Source organism: Camelina sativa, chromosome 2 (assembly GCF_000633955.1).
Source record: "Camelina sativa cultivar DH55 chromosome 2, Cs, whole genome shotgun sequence".
Taxonomy (NCBI): Eukaryota; Viridiplantae; Streptophyta; class Magnoliopsida; order Brassicales; family Brassicaceae; genus Camelina; species Camelina sativa.
In genome coordinates, this window is record NC_025686.1 from 3,939,367 (window position 1) to 3,958,019 (window position 18,653).

Sequence of the window (18,653 nt, forward strand, 5' to 3'; positions counted from 1 at the left end):
GTAGTTAACAAGACATTTATATTGTTTGTATGTGTGGCTATGTGTTGGTGTATACTTAAAGTAGCTGGCAATCATTTTTCTTTTATATTATAACAGTAGTTGCCAAGTTGTCGAGATCCTAACGGCTATTTTGAATGAACATGGGACTTTCTGTAGTAATAACGGTAGTTAAACTCGTAAATGCAAAGTTTCATATGGCACGCGTCGAGTAAGAAACGTGATGTGAACTCACACGCACGTACCAATATGAATCCTGCGACGCGAAGATAAGATAAGCAGTTTACACGTGTTGTGCCGACAATTTAATCGTGTTAAACACGCGCATCTCATGTGATCGGTGGTTTACATCGTTTTAATTACTATTTTGACTTTGACCTAAAAGTATCGACACGTCTGTATATATAATTACTACTAAAAGATTTATGAAATTTAATTTATGTGACATGATAAATTGATATGATATTGATGATCCTGGGCCAACGTTTGTAAAAGTGGGTAAGGTGAGGTGTTCCATCATCATCCACTTGATTTGCTGAATTTAGAATAATGGAATCATAAACAGTACAGGCTTACAGCAAAAAGGATAAAGTTTATTTCCTGAAATATTTGATTACTAGATTATATGTACCAAACTTAGTTAATCTACCTCTCGTTGTCGTGGTATATGTAGTGTTTGCTTCAAAGTACGTACTAAAAGAGCATATCTATTACTAGTGGTGAGCTCGCTATATAGTGAACGGGCCTCTCCTGCAATTTTTCTTCATCAAATATTTCAATGGAGTCATCATCTTCTTCACTCCTTCTCCATCAGTCTTACCTCTCTTACCTTAATCCAAAATTTCGAAATAGACCTTCCCTTTCATATCCGTTGATGCGAAATTCGCGAAAATGCAAACAAACTCGAATTTGTTCTAACAAGATGTACGTTCCAGGTATGTAAATAATATTTGATGACATATCAATCACAAAGTGTGGTTTTTGATCCATACACAGTTTCTCTATATAGATTAATGTCTATTTTCTAAGTATGTTTTTTTTTTTGGAATAATTGAATTAGGCTTTGGAGAAGCTTCTCCGGAGGCTAAGGCAGCGAAGCATCTTCATGACTTCTTTACTTACGTTGCAGTGAGGATAGTGTCTGCTCAGCTTGAGGTCAGTATAATGATTTTTTTATTTTTAATTTATTTAATTTAGGTGTTTCGATTATAGTAATTCTCAATTTCTGTTAATCAATGACAGAGTTATAACCCTGAGGCGTATTTGGAGTTAAGAGAATTTATAGAGACAAACTCTGTAAGTGACGGCGATAAATTTTGTGCCACTCTGATGCGTCGCTCTTCACGTCACATGAACTTAGGTACCAAAATATCACTTACAATATACTATAAAAGTTGGAATTTGAAGTCAAGGTTCACATTCATGAAGTTTACCAAAATTATAAACTCTAGTTTCTTTAAGTGCATCATACTTTTTTTTAACAAATTTTGTTTTCTTCCTAGTTATTTACTTTTCCCAAACAAGCGATGAAAATTTTCACTAAATATTCGTGCAATCCTTATATAGAAAAAGTCATTTTCTGCGTATATCTTTATTTATACCGTATACGTATATTTAATATGAGATAACTAAACTAAAAACTTTGTTTTTGGTATCATTCATGACCAATGCAACAAGCCCTTCGAATTTTAGAGGTAAGCTAAGCTTTTCTTTTCTCTTTCAAGACAATAAAAAGACTTTTACATCTTTTTTCCATCTCTACTTTTGTATTTACGGTTTGAAGCCTTTTGTTACCACGTAGGTACGGTCTGCCTATTGTAAAAACGATTTCGAGTGGGATAATCTGAAGCGCCTCGCCTTCAAGGTTCTCTCTTCTCTCTCTATCCCTCTTTCCTTATCTCTATACATATTTGAGTGTAAAGTATGTAACGGAAGCTATCTTGTGCTTGTGAAAATGTAGAACGTAGATGGATCCAACACAAGACTCATGCGTGAATACGTCTTGGAGACTAGCCATGTCGAAACAGATTCCGATACGTGAAACCTCATATCTCTTAGAATCAAATTCACATATATAGTCTCGAGAGTATACACACTTATAACCGTTTGTACATACATACATACACCATTGTGCATTTGTGCTTGTGTTAATCTCAGGCCTAATCCTAGACCCTTTGTCTTTTGAGAATGACCAAATCGAGAATCACATTGATCAGTTTTCTTACCTAGAGACGGGAATGGATACCGGGAGAGGCATGGATTTTGCCCGACCCAAAATACGATTGAGCATAGTCTTCAATATTCTCTAACCTGTCATTAATCAAAAATAAAACGGATTTAGGACCAGTAAAAATGAAAGCCTTGAAGCAGAATCACTTAGAATACAGAGTTTACTTTACCTATAGACATAGTTAACCATAATGCCTCCACTTTGATGAATACCTTTCTCTGATCGATCCGCCATCCAATTTATTCTTTCAACCATCTATGTAACATATCAAAAAACAATAAAGCTTATCAATCTTAATTACTCTGTTAACTATAAAACCTATCACATTCAATGGACTTACCGCTCCATTTTGCAAGTGGAAATTAGCAACAGAGTCTAAAGCTTTTCCTCTCTTCTTCTCTTGCAAGAGGTACCTATCAAAATCAAGACAGAGTTTATGCCTATATTATTCATATTTAACTATTGCATCTCATCCAAGACTGAACATACCTAGCACATAACCGCATAAGAATCGGTTCTAAAACTGGCAATATACGAGGTGAAGTAGCCCAATCACAGTTCTTTACTGATAGCAGTTTCAATAGAACTTCCATGCCGTTGCTACCCGTAGAAGAATCACTGCTTACAAAAGATTATTAAGTATTAAGTTGATGCCATGGACATGATTTTGTATATAATGGATAAGAACAATACATGAAGAATTTTGTAAATGAATTCTTACTCTGATAGACTCATGAGGGCTTGTTCCTCTTCTGGTAGTAATACTTTCTCGCTAAAAGTAGATGAAGGCGAATTGCTCTGTGAATCACGCTCACCTTCAGCAAATCTTGTTTGAGATGATAACTTTGAGAGGAGCCATTGCATGAATCCAGGTATGGGGCTAAGTGTTGCAAATGTCTGTAACAAAAAAAAAACATTTTGTTGAGTAAGCAGATAGAGCCTTTTCTCAGTAATAACTTTCATACAAAATAGCCAAAGTAGTACTCACAGAAACATGTGGCATGTCTTTTTTCACCAATGTAATCACTCGTTTGATCAGAAATTTTCCAAGATTTATCCCAGCTAAGCCAGGCTGCACATACACATAAGACATGAGTCAAAAAGCCTTAGCTTTAATCAACACCCTGAACTGAATTGGAAAAACGATTTCAGAATCGATAATGAAAAATGCACGATTTACAGATATGCAGGAAGAGAATGCACAAACCTGAGTTGAAGAAATCGAGTAAAATAAAGCAGATGTTGCTTGGTCTTCTGGTATGGGAGGATTGTCCCACAAAACTTCCTGCAACGACAAAAAAATATTGAGACTTATAGCTACAGAATCTAAACTACACGTCTACAAGGCATAGGATCAAGATAAGTGTAACCTGAATTGTCTGAGCAACAGTTTCCATAAGAGCAACTTCGATAAAAATAAGTGGTTCACCTGAAAGTAAAGGCACATGATGATCAAAGAATGTGGTCAACTTGCAACAAAAAAAAAAACATGTTTTCAGAGAAACCAACTAACCAGGAATAGATGGATGGAAATATCCAAAGCATCGACGGCCTATTCCCAATCTTCTTTTAAGATCCAAGAGGTTGCTAATAGGATGCACCGCCTTATAGACAATGCGTTATTAGATAAATTTTATTAACTATCTGACACAGCTAAGATTACTGTAAATGGAATCAACTAATGCATACCTCGTATGCGACAATTTTCTCAAGCAATGAAGCAGGATCATCCCAAGTAATTTGATGAAGCTCTAAAGAAGCAGGACTAAGCCACATACCAAGTTTCTCCTTTAAAAAAGAATCTAACGTTCGCAGAGATGGCATATTCTCTTTTCTATTTATTGGAAACAAACCATCAGTGTCAGATTCTAACCGGAAATATACTACCAACTGATACAAAAACTGTCTTCAACTATTTGAGTTTCCAGTCACATAACAAGAAAGATGAGAAACATTACGTGAGTATCGATAGAAGATCAGCACGGAGGATGGACAAAAATCTCAACCCTCCTGGATGTGTATTCAACCTCTCAAAGAGAACTTCATATGTTGGCCTAAGAGATTGCCTCAGATTCCGCTCAATGCGATAGAAAACAGAAGATAAAGCCTCCTTATTATCATCATCATCACCTAAAGAAAAATACTTTCTCATCAATGGAGAATCATCAAATAATACCATAATAGAAAAAAGCAATCAGAAATACAAATACAAAGAACTCACTAGCTGGATTTTCAAGTCCGAGATATTGCTTAACGAGTTCTCGTACTTGCTCCCGGTTAACATCATATTCTTTGGCTAAAACAAGCAGTAACTTCCCACGGTCTTCAAGAGAAAGGCTAAAGTATCCCTATAAGCATTTTAAACCATATTAAAAAGTTTAAACACATGGAAGACGGGAATCAAGAATGAGATGGTGTTACCTCTTGAAAATCGCTAAGAGTAATGTCTAATACACCGGTTTTACTAGCTGAGATAGCAGAGTGCATTGTTTCTCGAACTACATCATATACCCTAAACAAACATAACCAAATCAGTATAAAGATCACCAAATTCACTTCTTTCAAAGATCAGAGAGGTTCTAATCAAATATAAAAATGAGTAATTTACCTTCCTGTGGTACCAAACTTACTAGAGTTCCCAATTCCTTCATTAGAATGATTCTCTTGAGAATTAGATTGAATCTCCTTCTGAGAACAAGTCAACAACCATTAGTTTATATTCTTATCTTCTTTCAAAATCTCAAGAAGCAAAACCCTCTTTTTTCTCTTACTGAAGTTAAAGCTATGGATCATAGACAATTCCCTTACTCTTCTAGTCTTCTTATTTAATCAAAAGATGTAAACTTTTTCATTGCCCATGATTACAAATTGGGTGAATTTGGTCACAGTCGCCAATGATATAATCCAATTCGTAAATACGGAAACAAGGAAGAACAAAAGCTTACAGGAAAGTGAGAGAGGGAGAATTTGGTGGAGGGATTGTTGGATCTCATTCTAGCACGCAACAGAATCGCCAGATTTTTCTTGCTCATATCTGATTTACATCATGGGTTAAACGAAAAATTAACAATTTTTTTTTTTTCGACAAGAAAAGGGAACCCAGAAAGACAAAAGAAAAACAAGCGATTCGTAATAGGACATGGACAGGAACCTTTAAATCTGGCCGTTAAAGTATCGGAAAAAAAAATCGAGACTTTGTCTTCTCCTTTTCAACGGCTAGCGTTTAAGCCTTTAAGGTGCATACTACACTAACGGCGTCGGTTTTAACTTTACCTACCGCTTTAATACGTTAATTACGAATTAATTATTAATCAAATTGATTGATAAATGACGCATCAAAACGCTTCCAATCTCGATTTTTACTCCGCACGTGCAGTTACTATAATTTTTATTTACAAAATCTATTATTATTTGGAATCTTAAATTTGTTTATGTAGTAAATATAGTTTTAGTTTTATTTAAATATATAAAATTTTGAGAATTTGTTAGAAATACTTTTTTTGATATATCATTTTTCTAAAATATCATTTTTTTGGCCATTTTTATTTTTGGCCTCTTTTAATTTTTAATGATTATTTTATTTTTACATAAAAAATATTTTAATCAATAAAATGAAAAATAAAATTTTTCCGCCAAAAAAAAGTTCCGACATATTTTCCGCCAAAAAAATTTCCCTGTTATTTACAACATAACTTCAAAATAAGTTCCGACATAGTTATTTACAAATATTTGAGCTGTCAGAAATCAAATATATTGATGATCAGATATAAATATTTACAGATGAAATTAAAGGAGAACTTTACTTTGATACTCAGGTGCAATGTAACCAGTTGTTCCCACACACTTTGTTCTGATAGATGCTATGCCCTCTTCTGTAGCCCTGACCAAGCCAAAGTCAGAAACCTTTGCACGGATATCATCTCCCAGAAGAATGTTTGTCGGTTTCAGATCTCTGTGTATATAACTCTAACATTGAAGAGCCAAAGTATGCAGATATTCTACCCCTCTGGCTACTTCCAATGCAATAGTAAGCCGTGTAGTCCACTCAAGGGGTTTCAACCCTTCTTCCTTCCACTAGAATAGATGTCTGCTTAAACTACCTTAAGACATGTACCTGTATACCAACAATCTCTCGTTTCCTTCAACGCAATACCCATGCAGAACTGGGAGATTTCTATGGTTTACCTTGGTTAATGTGCACCTCGGCTCTAAACTCTTGATGCCCTTTTCCTCTTATCACTTGGCCCATTCTTTTCACTACAATCTCAACATCTTCGTTCTATAGTTTCCCTTTGTAGACCGATCCGAACGCACCTTTTCCAATCATGTTCTGCTCGCTAAAATTTTTGTAGCCTCCCTAAGAAGCGAAAGGGGAATCACAAAATTCTCTACTTCAATGTAATCATCACCAGATTGCTGCCTACTTGTCACTGTTTCATTTTTAAGTTGAAGAATGTTATGCTTCCTTTTTTTTTTTTGACGATCCCTTATGCTTCCTTTTCCTGAGCAGAAAGATTCCAAAAGCTACTCATCCAACAATCAATAAACCGACAAAAATGCCAAGCAGGAGTCCAACAATACCTGATTTGTTCTTGTTTCAAAGCAAAAAATAAATAAAATATAAGCAAAAAAAAGAGGTAATTACAAGCAAAACATAAGCAAAAAAAAAAGTTAATTACAAGCAAAATATTTAATTTGTTTCTAGTTTTATTGTTTGTTAGGTGTTTAATTTTCTAACTTAACTAGATTTTAACCCGCGGTACACCGCGTGTATATAAATTTATTATAATTTGTATTTTATGTTGTATTTGTTATTTAATTATTAGATGTTTTGTAAATAGAGGAATAACTAAATTTTCTGGTCATTTGTACGGCTAACTGTTTATATTAATTTTTTAACCCGCAATATATTTTCATGATTTTTTATTTGTTATATTTAGTTTGTTTTGTTTACTGTTTAAGATTTTATTTGGATTTTTAGTTATTATAACAAAAAATAAATGATCTAAATACATAATAAGCCACTATACTCACATTGTTCCTAATGGTTTAATTATTTTACACAATCTTAGTTAAAATCAACTTGATTTTATATATCAATTATTCTAATATTAATAGTGTTGAAAATAATAAAATGAGAATTTAACCCGTGTTAGCACAAATTTAATGATATTTTATTAATTCCAACATGTCCTCTTTATAACTCATCTATTATATAACCATATTATATAGTATTTTGAACTTTTTAATTTTACATATTCGTAATATTTTAAAATTTTATTAAGTTTATATATATATATATATATTAATTATAATATTTAAATAAATGTGAATTGAAGTTCTTCTTACGTTAAGAATCAAAGCTCACATGTATTGGAAAACAAAATGGGAATCAAAATGTTGTTTTTTTTGTTAATTTAAAAATGATTCAGAGATAGAATATCTTCATAGTTTTTGTTTCCATATTGATTTTGTTGTAATTTTTTTAGTTGGAAAGAAATGTAAAAAATTTAGGAAACAAAATCTGAAGTAATGCTATTTTTGGAAACAATTTAGGGATTAACTTTGTAAATAAGTACAAATAAAAGGGTTGAACCCAAAATGTACTTAAAAAATGTATATATAGATTACGGTCATTAAACTATAAATCAATTTAACCAAGATGCTTAAGAAAGGTTGATTTAACCAATATGCAGCAATATGCTGCCCATCTGTTGTTTAAGGAAGGTGGATTTTGATTTTGACTTGGTCAGTGATTGATTAATCCGGTTTAAGATTAATCAATTTGGGCTAAGTTGATTTGGTTGGATACAAGGACAAACCAATTTGAAATTTTAATTAAATTAATGTTTGAATTAAATTACATGCTGAGACCAAAAACGCTTAATGAATATATCTATTACTTGAAGTTGGTGCAAATAACAGGGAGTATAACTTCTATTACTAATGCAAGATTTTTTTTTGAGATAAAGACAAATTTTCAAATTTTAGATATACTAGGATAATGCAAGCGCTACACCGCAAAATTGATTTTGTGTTATTTTAAGTATTTTGAGGATAAATTGTGTATGGTGTTTGTAATTAAAAATCATTATTAATATTGAAAATTTTCATTAGTAATATTTTGTTTTTAGGTTTTGTTATTTTTTGTTTCTGGTTATTTTTATAATAAAAGTATAGACTAAAATCAGTTTTTTTTTTCTTGTATTAGGATGCATTGGATCACCATTATTAGTGTTAGCTTTCCATCACAGCTCATAAAACCTATAAACTAGTATTATCAATCCTAAATTTCCAAAAAGCAACATGTATAGGCAGAAATTTTAATATCCCCTCCTTATAGGTAATGAGCACAAATCACTGTTAAAAAGGTAATCATTCTTGTAATATACCCTATATACAAATCAGAAAATGCAACAAAAACAAACAAACATTCATCTTAAGAAAATGAGTAAATACCTAGGGTATGTGCAATATTTTTTGTAAGATGTGTTTAAAACTAATCAAGTAAACAATATATTGGTCTTTCATTCTCTAACACTTAGCAAACTAGTGTTATTTAGTCTAGAATCATAGTCCAATACATATTCTTCTTTTGAGAGAAGCAAGAAGATAAGTAGCTCTATTAGAGAGTTTTTTTTTTTTGTCAATCATTGGGCCACAATTGGCCGGCCTATTAGCCAAATTCCTACATTCGTAGGAGCCGGGACTCGATCCCGGGTGTGATGGTGCCTTCTACAAATGGACTTACCTCCTGCCACTGCACTAAGGTCACTTCTGCTCTATTAGAGAGTTTATACAAAACATAAGTAATTTTTTCATGAATATTTTATGAATAAATTGAAACAAGACAATATATATATATATATGAGAAGCAGCAAGTGGGCCACTAATACTCACCTCTATTGCCTTTTCACCAAATTCGGGTTCAAACCTAGTCTCTCTCAAAGACATACGTATAATATGTAATGTTGTAAAAAAATGATATATATTATTTTATAAAATAAATGTTTTGTACAGTCAATCATTGTATTTTTTTCTTATGTTTTTAGTGCATGTTTATAACTTTTTTAAACAATTAATTTGTCTTTATATTGTAATATATATGTATATTTTCATCGACTATCACACTTAATAAAACATCTTCCGTTAAAGATAAATATTCATGATGCACAACTATAATTTGAATTGTACTACAGCTAGTGGTCCCATACCCACTAGCCACCTAACCACAATCACAACCAACAACGGAATAACAACCAATAAATATCTAATAAACCAATAACCAATAAAATAATATCCAGTATTAATTCCAGTCACAAACTAATGATCCAGACAGCATAAATCAAATAACCAGCAATCCTAAACAATGTTCTAGGACTCAACTCTAGCAACCTAACAGAAGCCAGACAGCCAAGCAAACCACTAGAACATCCTCTTCTTCATTGCCTTGATTCCACGATCACACTTTGCCTTTACCTGCACCACAAACACATATTACAATGCATGAGTATTTTATAAACACTCAGCAAGGCAATCCTCCCATCTACTGGGCTATACACACAAGCAATAGAGTATCAATAACCAACACATAACAATCAACAAACGGCAAATAACAAACCAGGACTCAGCATCGACCGACGCCAACATGCATCGACCGATGCCAAATGGGGAAGCATCGATCGACACAGAAGCTGCATCGACCGATGCAAGTGTAACTTGCATCGACCGATACCCAATCCACATCGACCGACGCATGCTCGACGTAACGCGAAAACCCTAGAGTTTTACGCGCCGTCCTCGCACTTGCATCGACCAACGCAAGTTATGCATCGATCGACGCAACGTCGAGCACCGTGTTTTCCCTGAAGCCTCTCGCCGAATCTTCGTTCCTACAACCACAAAACTCGATCCCAAGCCACAAGAAAGCTTCCTACATCCATAGAAACGATCTAACAAGCCTAACATCACACAACAAGCAGGTTAAAGAATCATCTAGCTTAGATAAGCCATGGTCATGCACTTACCTTTGCCACAGAAGAATCTGAACCTCTAACAAGCAAGAACAAGCCTCTAGGAAGCTCCTACAACAATCCCAGCTACAGATCTCACCAAGAAACGTTTCAAATCTCCAGAAATCACCAAGAACTCTCAAGAACAGTTTTCTCTCTTTTCTTTCTCTCAAAATCGGCTACCCACGACTAATGAGACAAAAGAACGATTCCAGGGTTTTCTTTTCCCCTTTGCCCAAAACGCAGCGTTTGACTTAAGTCAAAACGCACAAAACTGAGCCAGCATCGACCGATGCTCCAACTACATCGATCGATGCACATCCCAAACCAGGATTTCTGGTTCACGGATTATTTAACATAGGTTTTCATTTTCTAATTATTTTTATCCATTAGATGACATAGTTATTGTATACAAGTTGTATAGTTATTGTTTTATATCATAATTTAGTGTTATTGTATTATCAACTAAATGTTATCATAATCTAAACAACAAGTGAAAGCCAAACTTAAAGGCCCAATAGGAAACATAGAAAGTCTCCAGAACACGAAGTAACAACTCACACATGTGTCAGACACTCAGGCATGAACTATAGACATCTAATTTCATCCTCTTCGTCTCTCTTCAACTACCTCACGCCAAAACCTGTGTTGACTCTTACCACATACTTTAACTATATCTCCTCGTTGTAGCTTTCCGACAGCGTTCATACTCTTACCTCTCATTATCTTTCTATTTCCGGAGATAATTCCGATCTGTGAAGCCGTGTGGTTTACCGTACTTCTTACCGGATTCAAAGTGCGTCTCCGAAGAAATACAAAGCAACATCGTCGTTTTGGCTGATTACTTTGTTATCTCCAATGAACATCCAATATTCCAGTCTCTCCTACTGTCTCCGTTAAGGTAAAGTATTTTGAAGTAGAAAATGGAAAGTGATGTGGAGGGAAATGAACAACAAAATTCACCGTAGTTCTCACAATTTTTCGGATTCGATCTCCATAATCATCAGGTCAACAATAAAAATAGGATTGCTGCTTTTCGATCTCAGAATCCGGGTTTTCTGTGTAACTGAACGACAACCACTTTCTCACCTATTTATTTTTCTACGATTTGAGCTATTTACTTGGCTTTTAATTATGAATACAGTTATATTCCTATGTAATGGTATTTTGCTATTAGGCTTAGGTCTTTTATTTTTATTGCAGCAAATTGACTAAAAAAAGTGACATGGATGGACAGATGAATATCAAAGTTGAGCTGTATTAATTCTTATAATTTGATTGGCTACCTGCTTTAACTGAGGTGTCAACACTGGAGAGAAGCGCATCATGTTTTTATTGTATCGATATTGCAACCAAGTATTATGGGCCGTTAAACTCCATCTATAAAATGAATCCCATGAAATTTAGACAAAAATTAAGGATTGGTGAAGAAAATGAAAATATATTGATATTGCTACCTGTTTAATTTGATTGACTACCTGTTTTAACTGAGGTGTCAACACTGAAGAGAAGCGCATCATGTTTTTATTGTATTGATATTGCAACCAAGTATTATGGGCCGTTAAACTCCATCTATAAAATGAATCCCATGAAATTTAGACGAAAATTAAGGATTGGAGAAGAAAATGTGAATATATTGATATGATTCTAGCATATTTCCATTTAAATTTATATATAATTAAATTTTCCCATATAGAACTCTTATGTTTAAGAGGAAATTATGGTAACTCTAAGTATTAGAGATGACAGAACAAAAAAGATAGTGAATAGTGGAGAATATCTGGCTGATAATTCACCATTAATGGTATAGATGTTAAATTAATATGTATATAAATTTACACACATACTAGGTATTCACCCGCGGTACACCGCGGGTATATTTTTTAAGTAATGTTTTATAAATTTTAAGTGAACAATATGTTAATTTAATATATTATGTAGGGCATAAGTAATATGTGTTTGGTGTATTGTGTTATAGTGAAGTTAGGATATCATATTGTTAATTAAAATTTATGTAGTATAAAATGTACATATTTTTTTATGTGTATATTTGGTTTGCAATGTATAGATAATAGTATTTGAAATTATTTTGAATTTTTAAAATTATATGTGTATACTATATTGTGACATTGTAATTTAGTTTGTTTAATCTATTTATAATTAGTTTCAAATTTAAATCATGAACTTTCAAATTTTGGCCATTTAAACCATGAACTTTGTTGTATACCATTTAAAACATCAACTTTTGCTGATTAACCTTTTTAAACATGAAGTTTCGTTGACCAAGCCATAAAAGACATGACGTTAAATCCGATAGTTGACCTACTAACAGACGTTACTTTGCGGTTAATCACACCGTTACATACAAAACGACGTCGTTTTAATGGAAGTTTTAGTTCGAGAAAATATCATTTAAATCATGAACTTTTAAATATATGTCATTTAAACCATGAACTTGTAAATGTATGTCATTTAAACCATGAACTTTCAAATTTCGGTCATATAAACCATGAACTTGCCTTGGGCGTTAGGTGAAAACTAAACAACCTAAAAATTTTGGTTATCGAAGCAAAGCAAAAAGAGAAAGCCTAACCGTTCGGCGCAATTGATTTGGATAATTGGATTTCGGTTTGGTAGGTTTATTAGAAACCGCAAAAGTATATAACCTTAACCGGCTAAACCGTTTAACTCTAGTTTAGTTTCTTTCTTCTTTCTTCGACTCTGCCTCATGATGCTATTCTGAAAAAGAGAATGAAGAACATCAATTCATCCTTCTTTTTCGATCTTTGTCATGTATTTTGTGTTTTTTTTTATTTGTTTTGAGTCTTTTTTCATTTATTAGGACACTACACTAAAATTTGAAAGTTTGAAGGATTGATCATCTTGTTTTAGGACACTACACTATAGTTTGAAGGATTGATCATTGTTTTCATGTATTATGGTTTAAATGACATAAATTTGAAAGTTCATGGTTTAAATGATATACATTTATAAGTTCATGGTTTAAATGGCCTATATTAAAAAGTTCATGGTTTAAATGACATTTTTCGAACTAAAACTTCCATTAAAACAACGTTGTTTTGTCAGTAATGGAGTGATTAACGGCAAAGTAACGTCTGTTAGTATTTGTAACCAATACTAAAACTTCCATTAAAACAACGTTGTTTTGAATTTATATATGTCATATGTATAAGTGAATTTGTCTATAGTATTTGTAATTTACTATCAATATTTTTTTTTCTAAATACTAAAAATTCAATTCCAAAACCATAAAATTTATAACATCCAAAAGTATAATATTTTTTAATAAATTTTTTCTCAATTCATTATTTTAAGAATTTAAACAATTAAAAATATATCTGTAAATTAATAATTGTTAGTTTACACTATTAAATAATAAATATTAATCTATAGATAAATTGATATAACTAGATGTTAATAAAATGTCCTTTGTCAAATTTTTTTTAATAAAATGTCTGATTCCAGCATTATTAATTTATAGAGATTTTACTATATATACTGCAAAAGTATGATTCCTTTGGCAATAAAAGAAAAGAGTCTTGGCATTGAAGAAACAAAACATGCGACTTATATTCCATGCCATCTTAGGCTTCATGTTGAGACATTTTCGGAAAAAAAGATTATTAACACAGATACATATCAAAAGCTGAATCGTATATAGATACCATTTATATCATATTTTATTATTGTAACACTTTTGATATTTTTGACTGAGACCAAAATATAACCAAAATATTAGACAAAAATTTGGAAACTAACGTAGAGTTACTTATGGCCGTTAAACTCCATCTATAAAATAAATCTTGTGAAATTTAAATGGAAAAACTTCGAGAAGAAAATGTGGATTTCGATACGTTACGATTAGTCAAAAATCTATACTAATAAAAAGTAGAAGCTATAAGTTTTTGAAAAACTTCGAGAAGAAAATTTGAATTTCGATACGTTACGATTAGTCAAAAATCTATACTAATAAAAAATAGAATCTATAAGTTTTTGAAAACATCTACATATAATTTTAAACAACAATGATCAAGATTTGATACTTCATTATTTAATACTTTATTAGTAGATTGATAGATGACGCATCAAAACGCTTCCAATCACACAAATTCAACTAGAAGTTCAATAGTTTATCTTGCATTATATTTCATTTTACTAGATTAAAACTCGTGCTAAAGCACGGGTTGAAATTTTTTTTATTTATCTTATAATTTTAAAATAAATATGATGTTTTGAAAAAATACCTATTATGTAAGTTTTATATTGTTACTTTTGTAATTTTATGTATGAAAAATTGTTATGTTTGTTGTTTGGTGAAATTTTTTTAATATGACTCGTGCTTAGATAAGATTTTATTTTCAACTGCATAATAAGATCTGAGAAATCAAGATTAAGTGTGATAAGTTACCAAGATTTATTCCTTTTTACGCGGTTGAAATTTCTTTTATTTATCTTATAATTTTAAAATAAATATGATGTCTTGAAAAAACACCTATTATGTAAGTTTTATATTGTTACTTTTGTAATTTTATGTATGAAAATGGTTATTTTTGTTGTTTGGTGAATTTTTATTAATATGACCCGTGCTTAGGTAAGATTTTATTTTCAATTGCATAATAAGATTTGAGAAATCAAAATTAAGTATGATAAGTTACCAAGATTTATTCTTTTTTACGCCTAACAGTATACTTTTATGACTAACAGTATATATTTTGTAACAATAAATGAAATAATAAAGATTTTATTTTGAAAATTGTATAAATCATGGAATATTCTCTTAAAGAATATTTTTTGGGTTATTCGTATAGCCCACGGATTAACTAATTAATCTATAACTTTTTTTATAACCAATATATATTTAATGTATAACATATTTTGTAACCAACTTATGAAAATTATATATTCTACCAAAAAAAGTTGTGTACTTCCGTTTTATTATATAGGGGATACTTCATGACTAACAGTATATATTTTGTAACAATAAATGAAATAATAAATATTTTATTTTGAAAATTGTATAAATCATGGAATATTCTCTTAAAGAAGATTTTTTTGGATATTCTTAAGTGTATTCATATAGCCCATGGATTAACTAATTAATCTATAACTTTTTATATAACCAATATATATTTAATGTATAACCTATTTTGTAACCAACTTATGAAAATTATATAGTCTACCAAAAAAAGTTGTGTACTTCCGTTTTATTATATAGGGGATTTTCCAAACTAAAAAATATTTTTTACGTTAGAAATAAATGACAAATACATGTTGTTCTATGGGCCAATTTCTGTGATAACCAAAATGATAGATAAAATAAAGAATATATCAAATAACTTAAAGTTAGGAGAATAGGATTAGGGATAGTTAAAATTACAGTTTTAGTGTTTTGATGTGGTGGTATAGGAGGATGGTGGTGGCCAGCCGCCAAAGGTTGTGGTGGTGGCCGGAGGTGGCGGCGGTGGTGGTAAGGGTGGTGGAGGTTGTGAAGATGAGGGTAAATTTTGCAATAATATATAGTATATATAGAATATGATAGATTTGTGGTTAGTATAGTTAGTTTTTGAATTAAAGATTTTTTGTTGGTTATACATTGCAATTCCTCTTGTTCTATTAATTTTTTTTAAAAAAATTCTTTGGTTTTAATGTTAAGAATAAGTTCAATTATTGTTTCCAAATATTTTTCCTTTTTCATTATAAGCTACACTGTGAGGAGGATTATACATTGATATTCTAATCAAAATGTGAAATTATCGGCGACAAATGTTTCTTAATCAGGTACTAAACATAAAGTTAGCTTGCATTCTACTTCTGTTTAGAACTTAAAAAAAAAAAACGATATGCACCTATTTAATTTGTTTGTGTTCCAACTCTGACATCGGTTTAGACATGGTTTTTTTATCACCAGAAAACCGACCTGGTTATCACAATCCGTGTTCGCATGACAAACCGACCTGGCGGGTAGGCACAGTAACTAACCAACCATTCCTGTCGGATCTGATATTTACTTATTTGAGTTGGCCAGAGGCAAAGTGTGTCCAACGTTTTGAGTCTCTCTCTGACTCTCTCTCAGAAAAAAACAATCCACAGTAAAACAAAAATCTCTAAGGTGCGTTGAAACATTTTTAAGTTATTATCCCCATGAAATTTTCGGCTATACAGCTCTTTGCACATTCTCTCTGGTTCTTCTTTCTCTCTCTTTTCACAACATCAAATGACGATAAGACAAAACCCTAATTAACTTAAATCTGCACCCAAAGAGCTTCAAGTTAACTTTTAATATCCACTCATAAGAGGCTCTTACCCGCGATCATCTTTTCCGGCGCTTGGCTTCCACCTGAACACACCAAGTTGTTGTTAACACCAGAACAAGTTGTTTCAAGCAAAACAGTTAAAACAAACGGATTTGATCCGGATGAGAGAAGAGATCAACAATGGAATTTTGATTTTTGTGGGTTTACTAAGATCTCAAAAATAGAGTCAATGATGGTGTCAAAGCTTATTGCTATGATGCTATCAAAGTAACAACTGAAGTTGAAAAAACGAAGAAGACAAAACCTACCTTAAGATCATTGGTTGGTGATGAAGCAAACCCGTTCTGAGATCTTTTGACTCCATCTTCATCAGAGCTGCATTCAACACATACAAAGTGCTCCAGCTTCTTTGCTTCTTCAATCGTCATGCCTACACACGCTGGGTGATACCTACAATGACATAGTTGTAACTCCTACAATTTAATGAAAATAACATATCACGCAATAACTCTTCTGACTAGTCTGACATCACAAGGAGCTCAAACAGTGAGCACCCAGTATTTTCCGATGTAATAAAAGCAAACAAGCAACATAAATGATTTCCTAACAAATTCCCCAAGAAAGCTATAGGCTTATCAACTAGAAGAATGATACAGAGATCTGACTTTTTCTGTACCAGAGACCATTTATATCCGAAATTTTACACAAAGCAAGTTGTTCCGTATTAGGAATAGCAACTTTCTAAGAATATATTATCATCAGAATTATATCTTACAAGTTGAGTAACTATACTTGGTAAAAAAGGAGGTGAAATAGAATGATGAAAATTAGCATTTACCAGTCCTTGCACCCTTCACACTGCACCATTAGATCATCTGGGTTATACGGCATTTCACATTTGCAGTACCTGTAGAGCCAAGTAAATCCCAAAAAGGATAAATAAAAACTCATGGAAACTACAGGAGAGAAAAAGGCATGTCACGTTACTACTGTATAAATCTACTTACACAGCAACTCGATCAGGGGTAAATGCGCCAGTAGCAGCCTTATACTCGAATCTACAATAATAATCTTCCGCTCCAACATTTTCAAGCCTAGTGTAGTTTTTAAAGGTGTGAACGATACATATCCCTTCGATGGTGTGTGCACTTTGCACATCATAGTGATCAGACAAGAAAAGCTCTTTGGCTCCATGGAACTGCCTCCTTCCCCCAAGTGATTCTTCAGGACGGTAATACCAACGACAATGCACCTTCACATTGTTCCTAGCATCTGCTTCAATCTTCTCAACACACGCCACATAAGGAGGCTTACCAGCATCCGATGGACGCATTAACACACAATCACCCACTGCAAAAAACCAAAACCACCTCAACAATCACATTTCCAAGTTCAACTATATTGATAAAAACAAAAACAGCATATCTGTATTCCACACATTATACTCAAATGATCATAAGCATTATCGTTCCTTTTCATTGTATCAAGCAATGCATACACCTAGTTAGTCACCAATTAAGCAGTAGTGACGTAACACAACTTACATTGAATCACACCTCAAAGCATCCAATAAAGTTTATATAAAAAGAACATATTTTTTTTTTCCCCTTTCAACTGAGTGTTATATACTACTTGGTAGAGACAAAGCAAGAGGCAAAAGAATCAGTTTATAGAAATCTGCAATTACCCAAAAGAGTGATTTATTCTATACAGAGTTCACATAGAGCTTCATTTGGACTAACCTCTAACAACTTTGGTGGTGCCTCTGATAGTATACGAGTCGATATCTTTCTTGCCAAGCTTGCTCTTTGCCGATGAAGAAGCGACACCAGGTCGAGTTTTCGCCATTAAATCTTAGGTTTTTTTTTTTCCACCGACTCGCGAGCTCGATTTAAGCTGGGTTTTTGTTTGGTTACTCGAAATGTATAAAGATTGAAACTTTCTATAAGATCAGAAGAAGCTTGAGATCGATGGGATAAAGAAGAAGAAGAAGAAGAAATCACAGAGGAACGAAGAGATAAATCTAGAACCCTAGATTCTCCCTCTCAGAGAAGATGAAGTTTTTGCCTTTTTCATTTTATTTTTGTTGTTTTTTCCCAAACTTAAAATATGAGCCATTTATTACAAGTTTTGTTCAGA

The 18,653-nt window shown here is 32.5% G+C and overlaps 3 protein-coding genes across 3 annotated transcripts; 1 reads left to right on the forward strand and 2 right to left on the reverse strand.

The window, feature by feature from the left end:
- Positions 577 to 2,209, forward strand: LOC104717094. The gene is made up of 6 exons (XM_010434618.2): positions 577 to 932; positions 1,058 to 1,152; positions 1,240 to 1,357; positions 1,675 to 1,691; positions 1,799 to 1,861; positions 1,958 to 2,209. The coding sequence occupies exons 1-6, from the start codon at positions 776 to 778 to the stop codon at positions 2,036 to 2,038; spliced, it is 531 nt and encodes a 176-aa protein (XP_010432920.1). The 5' UTR covers positions 577 to 775; the 3' UTR covers positions 2,039 to 2,209.
- LOC104717084 (malonyl-CoA decarboxylase, mitochondrial) lies at positions 2,048 to 5,461 on the reverse strand. Its single transcript, XM_010434609.1, has 16 exons — positions 5,379 to 5,461; positions 5,173 to 5,261; positions 4,836 to 4,915; positions 4,649 to 4,739; positions 4,449 to 4,575; positions 4,186 to 4,357; positions 3,917 to 4,061; positions 3,741 to 3,831; positions 3,598 to 3,656; positions 3,435 to 3,512; positions 3,216 to 3,299; positions 2,949 to 3,124; positions 2,717 to 2,845; positions 2,568 to 2,640; positions 2,397 to 2,482; positions 2,048 to 2,307 (listed from the first exon to the last, which is right to left on the reverse strand). The coding sequence occupies exons 2-16, from the start codon at positions 5,257 to 5,259 to the stop codon at positions 2,223 to 2,225; spliced, it is 1,563 nt and encodes a 520-aa protein (XP_010432911.1). The 5' UTR covers positions 5,260 to 5,261; positions 5,379 to 5,461; the 3' UTR covers positions 2,048 to 2,222.
- On the reverse strand, positions 16,232 to 18,629 carry LOC104717103 (chromatin remodeling protein EBS). The gene is made up of 5 exons (XM_010434630.1): positions 18,257 to 18,629; positions 17,522 to 17,864; positions 17,353 to 17,421; positions 16,823 to 16,964; positions 16,232 to 16,597 (listed from the first exon to the last, which is right to left on the reverse strand). Exons 1-5 carry the CDS (start codon positions 18,360 to 18,362, stop codon positions 16,571 to 16,573), a joined length of 687 nt encoding a protein of 228 aa, XP_010432932.1. The 5' UTR covers positions 18,363 to 18,629; the 3' UTR covers positions 16,232 to 16,570.